This window comes from Anabrus simplex, chromosome 1 (assembly GCF_040414725.1).
Source record: "Anabrus simplex isolate iqAnaSimp1 chromosome 1, ASM4041472v1, whole genome shotgun sequence".
NCBI lineage: Eukaryota > Metazoa > Arthropoda > Insecta > Orthoptera > Tettigoniidae > Anabrus > Anabrus simplex.
Window position 1 is genome coordinate 15,320,547 of NC_090265.1, and position 16,575 is coordinate 15,337,121.

The 16,575-nt window shown below is 42.7% G+C and overlaps 1 protein-coding gene, 1 long non-coding RNA gene and 1 other non-coding gene across 3 annotated transcripts in view; all 3 read right to left on the minus strand.

The window, feature by feature from the left end:
- Window positions 1-1,169: 1,169 nt before the first annotated feature.
- Window positions 1,170-16,575, minus strand: part of LOC136857385 (uncharacterized) — a 36,377-nt gene continuing 20,971 nt past the window's right edge. The window contains exon 3 of the mRNA XM_067136432.2: window positions 1,170-1,253. Within this exon, the coding sequence (XP_066992533.2) occupies window positions 1,206-1,253 (48 nt within the window). The 3' untranslated portion in view covers window positions 1,170-1,205. The remainder of the gene's footprint in view (window positions 1,254-16,575) is intronic.
- Window positions 3,392-4,823, minus strand: LOC136859497 (uncharacterized). The gene is made up of 2 exons (XR_010859039.2): window positions 4,744-4,823; window positions 3,392-4,643 (listed from the first exon to the last, which is right to left on the minus strand). It is a non-coding gene; the product is annotated as an uncharacterized lncRNA (long non-coding RNA).
- Window positions 13,414-13,605, minus strand: LOC136859217 (U2 spliceosomal RNA). The gene has a single exon (XR_010858929.2). It is a non-coding gene; the product is annotated as a U2 spliceosomal RNA (small nuclear RNA).

The following is a 16,575-nucleotide window of genomic DNA, read 5'->3' on the forward strand; positions in this document are numbered from 1 at the left end:
TGTAAGGCAAATTGCGAGAAAAAATATATGTATATGTGTATTTAATTGCATTTAATAAATTTATCCAGACAATTCTATTCCTGGCGTAGTCATTTGTACTTGATTGACCACACGCTTAATTATCTTCAATAATAGCAGTTACATACTAAGTTTTATGTAAACCGGTCCAGGAACTACCGGTGCGGGCACAGCAGAATCGTCAACCCGTACAGCAACCACCGATGCGGGCACAGCAGGATCGTCAACCCGTACAGCAACCACCAGTGCGGGCACAGCAGGATCGTCAACCCGTACAGCAACCACCAGTGCGAGCACAGCAGGATCGTCAACCCGTACAGCAACCACCAGTGCGGGCACAGCAGGATCATCAACCCGTACAGCAACCACCGATGCGGGCACAGCAGGATCGTCATCCCGTACAGCAACCACCAGTGCGGGCACAGCAGGATCGTCAACCCGTACAGCAACCACCGATGCGGGCACAGCAGGATCGTCAACCCGTACAGCAACCACCGATGCGGGCACAGCAGGATCGTCAACCCGTACAGCAACCACCAGTGCGGGCACAGCAGGATCGTCAACCCGTACAGCAACCACCGATGCGGGCACAGCAGGATCGTCAACCCGTACAGCAACCACCGATGCGGGCACAGCTGGATCATCAACCCGTACAGCAACCACCAGTGCGGGCACAGCAGGATCGTCAACCCGTACAGCAACCACCGATGCGGGCACAGCAGGATCGTCAACCCGTACAGCAACCACCAGTGCGGGCACAGCAGGATCGTCAACCCGTACAGCAACCACCGATGCGGGCACAGCAGGATCGTCAACCCGTACAGCAACCACCGATGCGGGCACAGCAGGATCGTCAACCCGTACAGCAACCACCAGTGCGGGCACAGCAGGATCGTCAACCCGTACAGCAACCACCGATGCGGGCACAGCAGGATCGTCAACCCGTACAGCAACCACCAGTGCTGGCACAGCAGGATCGTCAACCCGTACAGCAACCACCGATGCGGGCACAGCTGGATCATCGACCCAATCCGGTACCTGAACACCACCGCCCCTCGTTCTGCGTGACTACCTCGTAGCCGGTTTTGGTAAGGCTACCTCGTTCTGGCTGCGATCTCCTGATCGCGGTGCCACTGAAGATGGTTCCTAAGTCCCCCGGTGGTCGGGAACGTCTCCTCGCATTGGGTTCAGGCATATGCAAAGATGGTAGCACTCTCATGAGCACGCCGTACTGCCTGTGGAGTAGAAGACCTACAAAAGTGGTTGGTTGGACGAAGGCCTAATTCACATCTACATCTTTTGTTCTTGCGTGCTATGCTCCTTTTCGTTCACATCATTCTATTCGATTCCAGAGACTAGTTGCTAGATTTGGAGTCTTTTTTTAGTAATTTAGTGACAGAATGTCAAAGATAGCGGCTAGTGACTTCTAGAGATTTTAGAAGCCATTTGGAGGCAATTCTGGGAACATTTTAATTTACTACTTGCATTGCGTTTAGCATAATCGCATGTGTGCATGCTGAAATATAATAATGTATGCATTGGTAAGTAATGGCATCCAAATGCATGACTGATTAACTCGTGTTGAGCATGAGTTTATACTATTTTCAGAAGGCTTATCAGAGACCAATCATCTGGCTCTCTTACTTCCTGTAAGGGAATATGTGATTTTTAGCCTTGTAGCCTCGTGTAGCAGCAGTCGGGTTTTGAGACAATAAGTGTTATATACCATAGTACTCTTGTATTGTGCACAAGACATGCAGAATAAGCAGTTTTGACCAATTGTATCTCCTGATTTTCTGTTTTGTAAAGTTGGTAGGTATCCTTAACACATTCTTGTAAGAAGAGAAGCTCTTTTCTAAGTCACAAGATGTTATTGGTGCATATTTAAATATTGGTAAATCACTGCTGCGAGTATGCCCTCGCCTTGAAGTGTACTGGTTACCTTCTGTAAGAACATTTGTCATGTGCTCATGGCGAAAACCGTAGTTTCAATTAAGCACAATTTGAAGTTTGTTTTACACTGTTGCCAACTATTTCATATGATTATTGTACTGAAAATTTGACACTTCTCACAATTTCAATACTTGCATGAATTTCAAAGCTTCCAGCATCTAAACAACTAATTGCACTCGATATAATTCCAAAGTTCTACTTAATATATCGCAGACTTTCTGACAAACAATTCCTGCGCAATCTTAATAGAAGAGGCATCATCTTTGTTGAAGCCATTAATGGTTTTGACAGTGTAGTAGTTTTCGCAGCATCGAGGTACGTCCCTAGGGAATTCGATCCCGGCCCTTATTTCTGATTTCCGGATTACACTTGGTCAGTCCCGGGATTGAAGGTTACAAATAAAAAATAAGAAAATCTTACAGAAATCAGCTATTTAATCAGCAAATCGAAATTCAGAAAAAATAAACATATTTTACAGTATACATCTAGCTAATCTCTCTCTAACTAATCAGACTTTGAGTCAGACCAACCAGATTTAAAATCACTGTCTCTATGTTAGAAATATTCTTTTCCAAGAATCAGTGAGATCTCTTTAAACTTACATAAAGACTAAATAGACGGCTTTCATGTAACAACGTAATAAGTGGGTAGAAAGTTTCTTAGCAAAAAACTATTTAGAAATAACATTAATCAGTCACAGTTCACATTTCTTGTAAATATAAAGAAAACTAATTTAATAGGAACTTTCTAATTTGAATTGCGAAAATATGATCTGTGAAATAACTTGTCCAGTGTCTCATCACCAAGCCTGCTTCTCAGTTTCTTGCACATGTATGCAGCTGCTGAGAAAGCGCGTTCAGGTTCGATGGAAATTGGAGAATTCGTTAGTAAATACTTATAAGCCTGCTATAGGTTATAGCTCCGAGTAGAATTTGAAGACTTGTATAGGTTCATTTCCTTCTTAAAAATTCTGGACAATTGATTTTCATTTGATGCTTCAGGAGACCTAATTTTCATGCTGTTTTCTGTTTCCAGCTGAAGCTTTTCTTTCAGCGTCAAATCACTTTTTTTTCTGTATTTGTAGGTCCGACTTGCATATTTTGCTCTTCCTCTGTCATTTTTTACCATTTAATCTCTCAAAGAAACAATCTGTTCTTTTATCAGGACTTTGCTCGGACTTCAAATTTTACGCTTTATTTCATCATCGAACGCCAACACCACGTTTGTCACTATGAGGATTTTGTAGGCAGCATAATATGCTACTAAAGTCATTTCTTCGGCGATCTTCCATGCGCTTTTGTAAATGTATCTTGAATTTAGAAGCCAACTCGGAGCTATTGTCATTTAACTGCTTAAAAAGAAAGTTAAGGACAGCATCAGCTGTGCATAAATTTGCATCAGTGCGACAGAGCTTCTACAGTTAATGGACTGGAGCCGAGACTTTAATGATTTCATTGTTGAGCTCGAAATCGGAGTCTTCCAACTGGACTGGATAATTCAAATCTATAAGCGGCTTTGTGACGCTAAATTTCAAGAAAGCACAACGCTCTAGCATTGTTTAGAGGCTGTTTCATCTGGTTTTGCAGTCAAGCAGAAAACTGACCTTGCCATGCTCTATCTTCAAGGACGCTCTTCTGAAAATAAGAATCACTCTGCGAACTTTTTTTTTTACATCCTTGATGTTCTAGTCATTCGTCAAATCCGGGCACTTTTCTCTTTCTTCAAGGTCTAATCCTGATTCAAGATCTTTGTCATCATCATCATCATCATCTGAGTCTGCATAATGGAGCTCAGTGGACTCATTTTCTGAAGCTGGTATACAGGGTATACTTTCTTTATAAAGTAAATCGTAATCGGCTTAAATGAATGCCATTAGCAAAACAAACTTGGTGCTCTGCATTGACAACTTATCCGACTTTGAGCATGACATTTGGACCGTCTGTTACGATTGCAATGACTTCGCTGTCCAGTGAAATGTCGAATTGAGAAAAGCGCTCTTTTAAAAGACCAACACATGTTTCTGCCCTCAAAGATGCATCAATACGAATAAGGCCTAAACTCCAAAACTTTTTCTCGGAATGAATATTTACGTTCATGTACCTTTTGTTAGAAGTCTATGTCCATTCATCAAAGCTCAAATTGAAGCGCTAGCCTTCAGTTTTTAGAATAGCTAATTCAGCATTTATATGCTTTTTAATTCTTTAGCTGTAATTGACAACACGGACTGTTGAAGGAGCTTTCGGTAAATCTAAATATCCTTTTGATAATAATTCCGCTCTCAAATCCTTTGAGGTTAAAAGGACACAAGAAGGAAAGCCATCTAAGGCAGTCATTCGCACTAAAACGTCATCTAATTTAACAGTTTTAACAAAAGTCCTGAACTGAACTATGATTTCTCTCCAATGCCAGTGGTTCTTCGCCACTTTGGCTAGTTGATGAGGACGGCCTTCTAGTAATAACTTTTTGCCATGTTTGGTTGAAAGAAGGGTGCGTAGTCCTTTGGTAGACCTCCTAAGGTTTTTAGTATAGTCGGGCAGTATCTTACTCTGGGCTGTTTTGCTATCTTTAGCGACCAAAAAATGGCTCCACACAGACGTTGCATCTCGGTCTTTTTTATGTTTGATGTAAAAACCTTCTCTAGGGACATAATCACTATAGTCGGTTATAAATACCTTTAAAGAGAAAAGGACTACATTAGTGCCATATAGATATAATTTCTCAGAACTGCAAGTATTAAATTCTTTTGTTATTAATATCCTTAAATTCAAGTACCTACTAATTACAAGTTAACTAAACAACAAACAACTCAGGTAATAAGAAGTGCAGGTTTTCACAAACAACCTCTCAATCTGTTGGCGCAAACACTACTAAAATCAGCTGGCAAAACAAACCACAGTAACGTACGTAGCAGGCTAGTTACATGTCGGTCTGTTGAACAGTGAAGCAAATTTACTGTAGCTCTACTCTCGCATCCAGCAGGAAGTACCACTCACGGGAGAAATCTTTGCCTTATGAATCAAGTGTGGTAAGGCATTCACTCATCTCACTCACACGGGAAGGGAATTGTACTAATGCACGCATTGTGGTCAGACTTTCACGCACGTAGGGGATGAACAATACAGTCATGCGCTGAACGAGAACAGGCATTTACACACGGAAAAGGCGCATAAATAACTCGCTGAGAGTTCGCTTCACGCAGTCTGTTTTACAAATTTTTTAAAATGATGATAATCCCAAAGATCGCGGGATCCGGAAAACTTAGTCCCGAAAACTAGGGGATTGAAAAGTGGTCGGATCCTGGGATTGAATCCCCTGTCCCTCACCTAGTTAGAACTGGCTGTGGAGGGAGTGGTGTCAAAGGAGCTATTTCCTTGAATGTCTCAACTTGAGGTGGTGCTTTCAAAAAATTATTTTGACATTGGATATTAATTTATCGACTTCAGGTAAATTTCCACTAATTTCTAATGCCACCCTATGCAGAGCATGTGCAAGGCATATGAGGCTAGTCATTCTGCGATATGACATCATGAGGCCTTCAGCGGCTTTCACCGCGTTCGGAGCAGCATCAGTAACAAAGAGAATATTTTTTCAGTTTCATTTCATTCTTCCACGAATTTTTTAGTGCATTATCAACAAAGATTCTCAATCTGAATGATTTGCCCTCAGACTTCTGAAGTTAGTAGAAAAATATCTCCCGGGCTTTCAGCTCGGAGTGTTCCAATAATTACATTCCCTATATATCTACCTGCAGTGTCTATCTCATCGGTAGATATCAAAATCTTATTGTCTGCTACACTGTCATATTCAATTTCGAGCATCTTTGTAGCAATGTCAAAATCTTATTGTCTGCTACACTGTCATATTCAATTTCGAGCATCTTTGTAGCAATGTGATTAAGTTTTTTCACCATGTTTATTCTGTAGGAACAGATTTTTGTGTATTTTTCCAGGAAATTCTTGAACTGGTGATTGTTCCCCTTGTTTAGAGAAATGTTGGAGACTCCATCTCACAAAGTTCCTTTGCAAAATCCAAACATCTATCCATCGCTCAAGATGCAACAGCCTTATCGAATATCAATTGCTGTCTTTTCTTATCGACGTGTTGTTTGATATTGCTGCTGTGTTTTGTCATGTTGGTGTTGTTGGCCATTAAAAGTTTTTCAGTCTTGACTTTAACGCACACAACTTGCAAAATGGAACTAAACCGTCTGTACAGAAATGTCCTTCTCCAAATTCTTTAACAAAGCTTCGTAACTTAACGCTAGTAGAACACTTTTCCTTAGGCATACTGAAATGTGTGCTGGGATACGATTCAGTGTAAACTGACGCTTCTGCAAGTGAAACAAGGTTGAGGTTCTAATATCTGAACAAAGACAAGTGAGCGATTGCCAGAAGTAATTAGTTCATTGCCGGGATGGGTTTTTCAGGATTATTTGTGTCTATCTGGGAGACCAGTTGCCGTGTACAGTGGGTGGGGTTAAAGGTGCGGTGAGGTCTATGACCTTAATTCTATACAAAGGCTATTCCACTTCTAATAACTGCAGATGTGATACAGAGAAGCAGTTTTGTGAACACTAAATCACATTCGGTAAGTTGAAGATAATTTTGCACACCTACAGCTATCGTCAAATTGCCAAAATATGTTTCTGTGAAAATAGCTCAAAATATGATGATGTGATGATGATGCTTGTTGTTTAAAGGGGCCTAACATCGAAGGTCATCGGCCCCCCCAGCTCAAAATATGACCTTATGAAAAAAACTACAATATGCATTTATATGACAAAAATCACTTAATTTGTTATGGTATATATATATATCTCGCACCTTCGCATTGTAGTCGGAAGTGGATATTATTGTTATTATTTCATTCGTGTACTTATTCTTAATATTTTAAGCTGGAAGGTTTTCATATGTGATATCAGTAATTTGTTTTGTTCAAGTGGATGGAAGAACTATTTTCAACTCTGAAAATTTCTGCGAATTGTGCGGACAGCCCAGATTTCGAAGATGCGGCCTGGTTGTCATTAATTTGGGCCTGGGAAGAAGTTCGGGACATATTCTTGGTATGGCGAGAGGATCTTCCACTCATGATTGGATGGCCAGGATCAATCTAAATGTACCATGTAAGAGTAGGGGAAGGCGAGGTCTGTTTAGACATGTGAGAAAAGAGCGGAAGTCTTGACTTAAAACAGTGGAAGAGAGATGATGTAACTTTTGTGGAGTGTAGTTGACTGAAGACCGGTAGGAACAGGAGATATAACATTTTAAGGAGGGGAGGTTGAGTTGAAACTTTGGAGTGTGCTTGACTTGAAACTTTTGTTGAATATGAGATGACATGTAACTTTCGTGCAACATGGTTGACTTAAAACTTTGGTGAGAGTGAACTTGCCTTAAAACGTTTGTGGAACGTGGTTGATTGAAATGTTTTTGGAATGTGATGTGTGGTACTGATCTACAAATGTAGTGTGCTTAGGCACTTTGTGTCATCACTTGTGGCGGCTTGGTGTTTTATATGTTAGTGAAAACTATGGGGTACTCATCTCAAACTTTCCATAATTTACGTTCTGGAACAAGCGTGGGTTGGTCAAGTGACAGTATTTTTAAACCAAGTGTTAGAATTAGTAAACACAGAGTTATAAAGGTACATTAATTGTGTTATATAACAAGTGCCAATTTGAGAATATGCAAGATGTGTTGGTGTTCAGAGACAGTAAATGCTATTGGAGTAATTGGCAGGTCTATTGAAGAGTTCTTTCTGGCGAAACTGTAAACTGTTTCCAACTATTATAAAACATAAGGATAAACATGGAAAAAAATGCCGAACTTACGAATTATGTCGTGTAGCCTACACAGCTTTGTCAACTGATTAAAGGTATGGGTTTTAGGTTTTAAAAAATAAAACAAAAAGCCTGTTCTTATGGAACTAGTGTCTTGCTGCTTCAGGCATGCATTTTTAAGAAAATTACGATGACTCGGAGAAAGTGGGTATGAAGTGTATTACATTGATGAGACTCGGTGTGATCAAAATCACGTGGTTAAATATGCCTGACAAGAAAAAGTAATAGAAGCGTTGAATCGTAATTCCTGAAACTGCGACTACTATCGCGGTCATATGCAGGAGATTTTCGGATGGAGAGGGGGCTTTAGAACACCATCTCGGAAGACGTGTAATTATACTACGTATAGGTAGTGAAAATGGCTATTTGGAAGGGGTGGACCTCTGCTTTGTAGGAAGGAAAGGCACTGGAAACAATCACAAGGAGATGAATTCTCGGTATTTTGAAGAATGGTTTCCAAGATTTTAATGAAACTCCCACCGAAGTCGGTTATTGTGATACGATGCTTGACCAGGAAACAAAAAACCCAACGATGGCTTGGCTAAAGACTAATATTATTTCCTGGATAGAGAAAATAAACATATATCTGTCTCCTGATGCCTCTGGGACTTCAGTATATCAACAAAAGCTGCCCTGACTGATCACGCTAAGGCCCGGTTGTATAAAACATTTGATCTGAGTCAAGTTGAACTTCGATTTTCCGTTGTATAAACGCTAACCTAAGATCATCTTGTCTTGATCCAAGTTCAGATTTGACTGCCGAATAATCGTCGGTTAATCTCCTTGAACCTAGATCATTATCATTCATATTAAACACTGAACTAGACCTGAAGCCTTGAGAAGTGTTTCCTTATGTCGTATCTGCGTAAGAATACCGCACCTTAATAATACCGAGGCGAATTATAAATATGTTGAATGCTAGTAGTTAAATAATATTGCTAAAGATCGCTCGATTTTTCAGAAGTTAGGTTATGTGGTTGCTAAATACCATAGAACTCATTTGAGCTTACATGAGAAATAAAATAAAATAGCAATTGCACAAGAAATATGGAACCGTTAAAATGTGATCAGATGTGTGTGCGGAAACTTTACATTCCGTGACACCTAAACTTTGGTAAAGGTGTGTAATACATGCACAGAAAATTGGAGAATTATTATTGGGAGAAAGGTCATCTCTCTGAAAACATACGTCAATGGCCCAGCCTCTTATTATTGATATTGAGAACTCTGATTCTGAAAGTGACGATAATTTCCACATCAGTGATGATATATCAGATGTAGATGAATAAATGACTTACGCAAACAGTTACATTACATTGTAAATAGTAACCATTATACAGTATATGATATTCTAAATCTACAAAAAACAATCTATTAACCCAATGAGCAGTACTGCCGTCTATTTACGTTCTCAAAGTTTGCGCCTGAACAGTTTCGTGTTGAATGTTTGAAATTGTTCCGTTACATCGTACTGGCGGGTTTTTAAAACAAGGTTGGGGTATGTTTGACATGTTCAGTGAACATTATTCCGTGTTTTATCACATCTCATATGTTCTGTGATGAAGTTCTCTCGAGCATCCGCAGTTACGTAACCTAAATTCTTACATGATTGTGCGAAAAATTACCACGCTCGGGAACTCTTTTCTATTGTTTCCATTGAGTGCATTTCACGACTATTCCTTGACAACACACATTAGTTTTCTTTTTTACCACCTCTGGTTTTCGTAGAAACAACCACTCTGGTAGTAAACAAATACACGTTGTAATGGCGGGATAGAATCGAGGATGCGAGCTTGTTCTGCAAGATATGTGATATTTTGACTAACAAGGAGTGTGACGAAATTGATATTTATGATGGTGTTGGATTGTGTCCGGTGAGAGTGAAATTGGTTATTCCCCGGAAGACGTCACAAAAATTGAGGACGAAGTGCAGCGCTCCACTGTCGCTAAGAAGGCTAAGCCGTTAGCTGTTCAAACCGACGGAAGAAAGTGGAGTTCTGTAGGCAGGTTTCTTTCTACGCTTTCTGCTCATTTTGAACCCACAAATTCAGGGGTTAATGATAATCTTCATTTGAATGAGAATGACATTAATTCCAAACTTGAAGTGTCGATTTTCAAAGAAATTGTTGATTGTAGTATTATGAACTTCATAGTGTCAGAAATGAACAAGTACAGCTTATTCGTTTCGGAAAATATAGGCGTAAAGGAAAACTCGAAATTGCATAAGTGGCAAGGCATAACCTAGAGACTCTTTGGTTTCCTGAAAACTGTTTTATTTTGTTTATTATTTGTACTGGAAAAGATATGGAGATTGAGCACGATGAAAAACTCGACTGCACCATACCCTGAATATATTTTGATAGGTGAAACTGCTGTAAAATAATGTCATTGTGTTGTAAATGGTACCAACTTCATCACATATAGAGAAAAATTATATTTTTGTCAATCTTACTATTTCTTTCATTTTTTTGGAAAATATTTTTTATGCCACTGATTTCAATAAAATAGAATGTATAAGTTATGCACCGTAAGTGTAAATTATACAAATGTATTAATAGATAAAAGTTAGAATTAAAATTACTTTAATATTAAGAATTCAAAATTTTCAAGGAAAAACCCACTTCTGGTGGGAAATGTAAAAACTGTAAATATGCGACAAAACAGTTCGAAATTTTTTCTAATGTAGCATGTGAGCACAAAAATATAATTGAACACATTCAGACTTGTGCTAACTGCCCTTACCTGTTGTACTACCCCTTCCTAGAGCAAGCTGATTTCACGCCAGAGCGCCTATCGCTCGCTTTCAAATAAAAATAGGTACAAAATACATAAACCATTGTACGTTTTCGGTCAACGATTTGAAACAAAATACTACAGACCTTTCTCGAACTCAATCTCGGAAGACCACCCAGTATGAAACTAACAGCCTTTTTCAAAAGCAATAACTCTTTCTTTCAAAGCGTGTAAAGTAATAAAATTTAAGAAATATATTTACAATACTGGCAGTGCATTCCACAATCCACCTAAATTTCATGAAAATCTGAGAGTGCGTTTTCATGTAATGCTACTTCAAAGTTGTTTGAAAAAACAGGCATTGCTTTTGTATTCCACCTAATATAAACTTCACCAGAATTATAATAAAGATATGCAAAAAAGGCAGGATAAAACAAGCCTTACGATAGTGTGACTATATTTGAGATTGGAGGACTGGTTCAGACGAATGCAGTAATCTGCTGGTGAGATCAACTCTCCATGCACTATTTCATGGCGATACAGTTCGTGTTTAGTACCGTCTTCTCAGACTCCTGCCTTATATCACAATATCAGTGAATATTTACAACAGTGGAAACCATTACGATATTGCTGTTATGCATGGCATGCAGTCGCTGAGATTGTATGTCAAAATGATGCACCACTCTGACCCGCAGTTTCTATGCGTCCGATGCGGTCGAAAATTCAATAAAAAGGTGTTGCTCAAGCAACACATTCAGCAAGTACATAACAACCCTGGGTATAAATATAAGAAAAGAACCTTCGCCTGCAGTACCTACTGGGTGGACTGAGTAGCTCAGTAGTTGCTGTTGCCAGTCCCAAGCCCGGAGAAAGGAGGAGGGTTGGCTCAATGCTGTACAATGATAGCCAGAGAACTTCTTGAGGCAACCTCTATGGTTGCGAAGGAGCAGACAGCCTAGTGTTGTTATTGTAAATAATGAAACTCTAGATATTTGTTAGGAATGCATATACGCGTGTAAATCAAAATGTTATAAATAACAGGTGCCCGACTATCCTTTATTGTAGTGATCAGAACAGTCAGCAGTTAAACATCCTAACTCTTTCTGTTCTTATCAGCTTAAATTTTTGTGGAAACTTCAGCCAGCTGGTAAGTTCAATGCTCGCTAGGTGACCAATAGAAAGCGATCTTGTGGCTCACCAGCCACGTCTCAAGACGTTGATGCCCGCGCTTATCAAGGCCTGGTGGGAGGGCCAAAGCCCTTGCTGGTACAGGGTCTCACCCCTGACGGGTCACGGGTCTCAGAGGTGGGATTGTGAGTGTGGGGAAGTCAGTGGGATAGGGTAGGCGAAGTGCTAGACTGTGTAGGTTAGCGGGAAGGACTGTGCGAGTGCAAGGGAGTACCGGAGAGCTAGTGGGAGTGTGGGATTGAATGGGATAAACGTGTGCATATAATGAAACGTGAAATTCTCTCCCTCTTCCTTAACTTTCGCTATTTTGAATTTTATGAATTATGGCAGATCGATCTGTATTTATTCGTGTGCATGACCCTCCCTGTCTTGTAATAAATTATATTTAGCCCTTTCCCCCTTACGGCCCCAGGAAAAAAGGAAAGGTTCCCTCCACCCTGGTGTACTTCCCTCTATATAGGTTGGCGGGCCTGCTTCTTCCCTTCACGCCTGTAACATACCTCGTAGCTAGCGGCCAACAAATGCCATTCGCGCACCAAGCAGTGAAAGTGAAAGATGTATACCGCCTGACCCATCAAGAAGTGTATATATTAGAGATTCAGTGTAGGTGAGTAGCCCACAGTGTACAAACCAGTAGCTCGGTGGCGGGATCGGTCACAGGTAATGAATGCCAGAGACAATATTAGTCAACAATATCTCCTATTATTCTTATTAATACCATCATCAATATTATTACTATCTGTTTCTAAACTCCACCAGCCCCATGTAATTCAAGTGTTCACTCCCCTCATTTAATTCTATCGCAACTACGTACTATTAATATTATTATAGCTGTAATAAGCCATTTAACTAATTATTATTATCGCTACACCCCACCCACATTTAATATGATTGTTTTGTCAGCCCCGCATATGCATAGTGCGTAGTAGTAGTACAGGTAAGGGTAGAATGGCGTCCGAGACTTGCGTGAGGAGCCATCTGCTGAGAATAAGAAAGGAGCCTGCCCCATTTCACTTTCCCTTGTTTTGCTGAAGCTTCCGAACAATGTCCTTGAGCTGTACGGTGCATGAGGGTATACTCCTGTTGCTAAGTTACGGAAAGGTCCTTTCTCATAACGTAGCAGAGCGGAGGTTACCCTTAAAAAAAAAAAAAAAAAAAAAAACAGGGAAATAAATCCTTCCTACCCCTTTACTATTCCGATTGGGACAAGTGTTTTGACTATTTTGTCTTCCCCTGCAAGGTAAACGTCTCTCTCTCTCTCTCTCTCACACACACGCACACACACACACACACACACAGAGACAGACACAAATAAGTATGAACCTATGTCCAGGACCATTACAAGATAATCTTCTACTTTCTTCTTTTTATTATTATTATAATTTGGTAACTTACCCACAAGAGCTTGAGGGCAGGAGTAGTGACAATGAAAAACAACCACAAACATACATAACATAATAATTAGGGTACACAGGAGTTGACAGAAAAAGTGTTTAACATTACAGTAGTGAGAAAGAAGTCAGACCAACAAACATACAAGGAAATAAACAAAGACATAGGCTACAGTACAAATCTTACATCGATCCATATTATTATTATTATTATTATTATAATGCAACATTTTTATAAACAAGTAATAAAATGAACAAGTACCAGAATATTGAACTTATTTTTGCTTTTTTGTTTTAGGGTGGGCCGATCCCGACTGTACTGCAATGCCAGGCCAACCCGTGACAGAGGTGGAGCAAGCCCCTAGCACTCCGTTGATTTCCAAAAATAAGTTTAATATCCTGGTCATGCGATGCATGATGTAGCAGATATTAAGCTGATAAGAACAGATTGTATTCATCTCTTGTTAGCTTATCAGCATAATGGGTCTGAAGCCAGCTCGCCATTTATTGGTTCCTTACATTAATACAAAGTTGTTATACCCTTACATTGATAATGCCCTTTACAATATTTACAATATGTTCAATACAATATATAAAGAAGCCCATCGCGAGCGGCACCATCAGGGTTCAGTTCTGATCCGCCCTAGGGGCGGAGTTCAGGTGGGTCTTATAAATGTCCCTACTGTATCTGATGTTGTCGCTCACGATGAACTTTTTCATCAGTTTGACATAGGAGCGGCTGCTAATGCGACTGATGAATTTGTCGTTGCCTGTGTCCCAGGAGCCTAGGGCTCCGACAACGACAGCCTCGATATTCACTTCCCTATACCGGTCGAGTAATGCTCGTCGTAGGGGTTCGTACTTCGTCTTCTTGGCCTCGAAGGCGCGTCGGCGGTTGTCGAATGCGACCGTGGCGTCTATGATGGTGCAGACACCACTGCGGACTATTACCAGGTCTGGTCGCAGGTCAATGTTCGGGACGGGGGGGCTGGTTCTTGTATGGCACGGAGTGTCCGTAGGCGGCTGCACGGGACATTCTCTCCACTATGGCGTTGTCTCGCTGCTGCATGGTGGCTGAGTGCACCATGCAGTAACACAAGACGTGGGGGAGAGATTCTACCCACTGGCCGGGCAGTTTTGCTCCCGCTGAGGGGCGTTGGCTCTCCAGGGCTTGGCACCGTTCAAAAGGTGGAGGTTGAGCCGGGCCTTGTGCACGAAACGCCAGTCAACGAAGCGGGTAAATTCTCTGGTGGTGATGAAGTGGGAGCTCACTCTACCCGCTAATGCGACACATTCCATGACTTTGCCCTGGTTCAGCTTCCGTTGTAGTTCTGTTGCCGTCAGCGCGTCGAGCTTTCTTTAGGGTCTTCAGCAGGGTCAGTTGTTTGGTGGAGGCGACTGACTTCTCTCCCAAAGTCACCACAGGGCATTCGTTGTCAAACTGCCATGTTACGGCCATTCTGCTGGAGGAGAGCCTGGCTACGGTCCAAGGGTTGCAGTAGTGGTTGGTGCAGCGCGGGTACTCGTCCTCGTTTCCAGATAGATAGCCACCTCGATCTTAATCGGTGATATCCCTATGCAGCCGCTTAGTAATGGTGTCTGTCAGTTCTTGTTTGGCCATCCTCTTGACAACCCGATCCTTTGTCGTCAGCAGTTTGAACGCGTTATCAATGAGGACCAGGTCATGCTCATCGGCAAGGTTGGGAAACCCACAAGCGCCGGCATCACGGCTGCCGTAGATATAGTCGTTTGTGGCATTCACTGGGAGCGATAACGTCTTCTTTAATGTGGGTAAGAGATGTTTATCTACCCGCTCCCATTGCGTTTTGGTGAGTTGCCTGGTCCTCATCAGGAACTGCAGCGATGGGTAGAAAAAGGACCGGAGGGCGTCCAGGCGTTGCCACGGCGCTAGCTTGGCGGAAAGGATTTTCCCGCCACGGTCGCAGATGTCATCAATGGTAGCTTCGTCCGGGAGGATGTTCCACCCAACCGGACGTCCAAGGAAGGTGACGTCCTCTTCATCCTCCAGGGCACGGGTTGGACCAGAAGATAGATGGAACTGGGTGTTGTGTGTTCCAACTGGTCTGGCCCCGGAGAGGTGCATTGAGCGGCATTTTGTTCCGTTGAGTTGTATGTTCAATTTTGCCGCTTCCACCTCTGTGACGTTGATCCGTTCCTGAAGGTCGATTGGAGACGTCGCGATGATGGTGATGTCATCTGCATAGGCCAGCGCTCGTGGTTCGTCTGCGTCTTGTTGGATGAGGTGCACGATGGGGTCAATGGCGAGGTTAAAAAGCAGGCCGCTGATTGGACAGCCCTGCTTTATGCCAGCCCCTATGGGGACGGAGTTGGTGGCTCCCCCTGCTGTAAGTACCACACTGGTGTTGCGGTGGTACATGTCCCTGACCAGGTTGACGAGTGCTGCGCCTGCGGCTTCCAGTGCCCTGATGATGGCTGAATGGGGCACGATATCGAAGGCATTGGCGAAGTCTAGCCAGGCGACGCAGAGGTTACCTCCGTTCTTCCTCGTCTGGGCCATGAGCACTTCTAGGACATAGTTGTGCTCATAGACCCCCCTCGTGCGGCATGAACCCCTTCGGGGCCGGAGACAGTATTTCGTTTTCCAGTATTCACGTGGCGAGCTGCTTAGTGAGACACCCTGTATATAGCTTATACAGAGTGTCCGAGAGCGTTATGGGCCGCCAGTTGGTGATGTCAGCCTTCTCACCTCCTTTGTGGATCAGGACAGTCTTCGTCTATCTCCAGACATCGGGGATCCTCCCATGGCGAAGACAAACATTGAGGATGGCAGTGATGAGGATGGCCTCGGGGTCCAGGATCTTCCAGTGGTCGTAGGTTAATCGATCTGGGCCGGGGGCCGTGCTCTCGGAACGGTTGAGTTTTGTTGCCACCTCCAGGTGGGTGAGGGGGGTGGTGGGGACTGGTCTGCGGTCGGCGACGTCCTCATAGATTGCAGTGTCGCATGGGGAGGCGGTCCATAGTGCCCTAAAATGCTCCTCCACTTCGGCGGGTGGGACGGCGCAGCGCTAACCTTGGCCGTCCAAGATGGTACGGACGGCCTGCCGTCTATTGCGCCGGTAGAGGAGCTGGACATCCCTCGCGTCACTGGGGTCCACGGGGTTTCGTCGCCCGTTGCCTTCTGCAGCAAGTTTGTCTTCTTTAAGGCCCACCAGGCGTCGTCCGTCGCTGCAGATTTGGGACAGTACGGTTTCGAACCTGTCCCATGTGGCCGGATTGACCTCGGCAGCGAGAAGCTCTTGGATGGCCGGTAGGTGTTTGTGTAATTCACCTTGGCCATTCGGCTGTAGATAGCCTGGCGGGTTGACCAGCGCCTCTTCTTCCTCGTTGGGGGGGCTACCAGGGACGTCTTCTTCTCCTTCTTCCGAGTTGGGGGGTGTGACGTCGTTGGCGGCGTCTTCTGTGAGGGTGGATGGG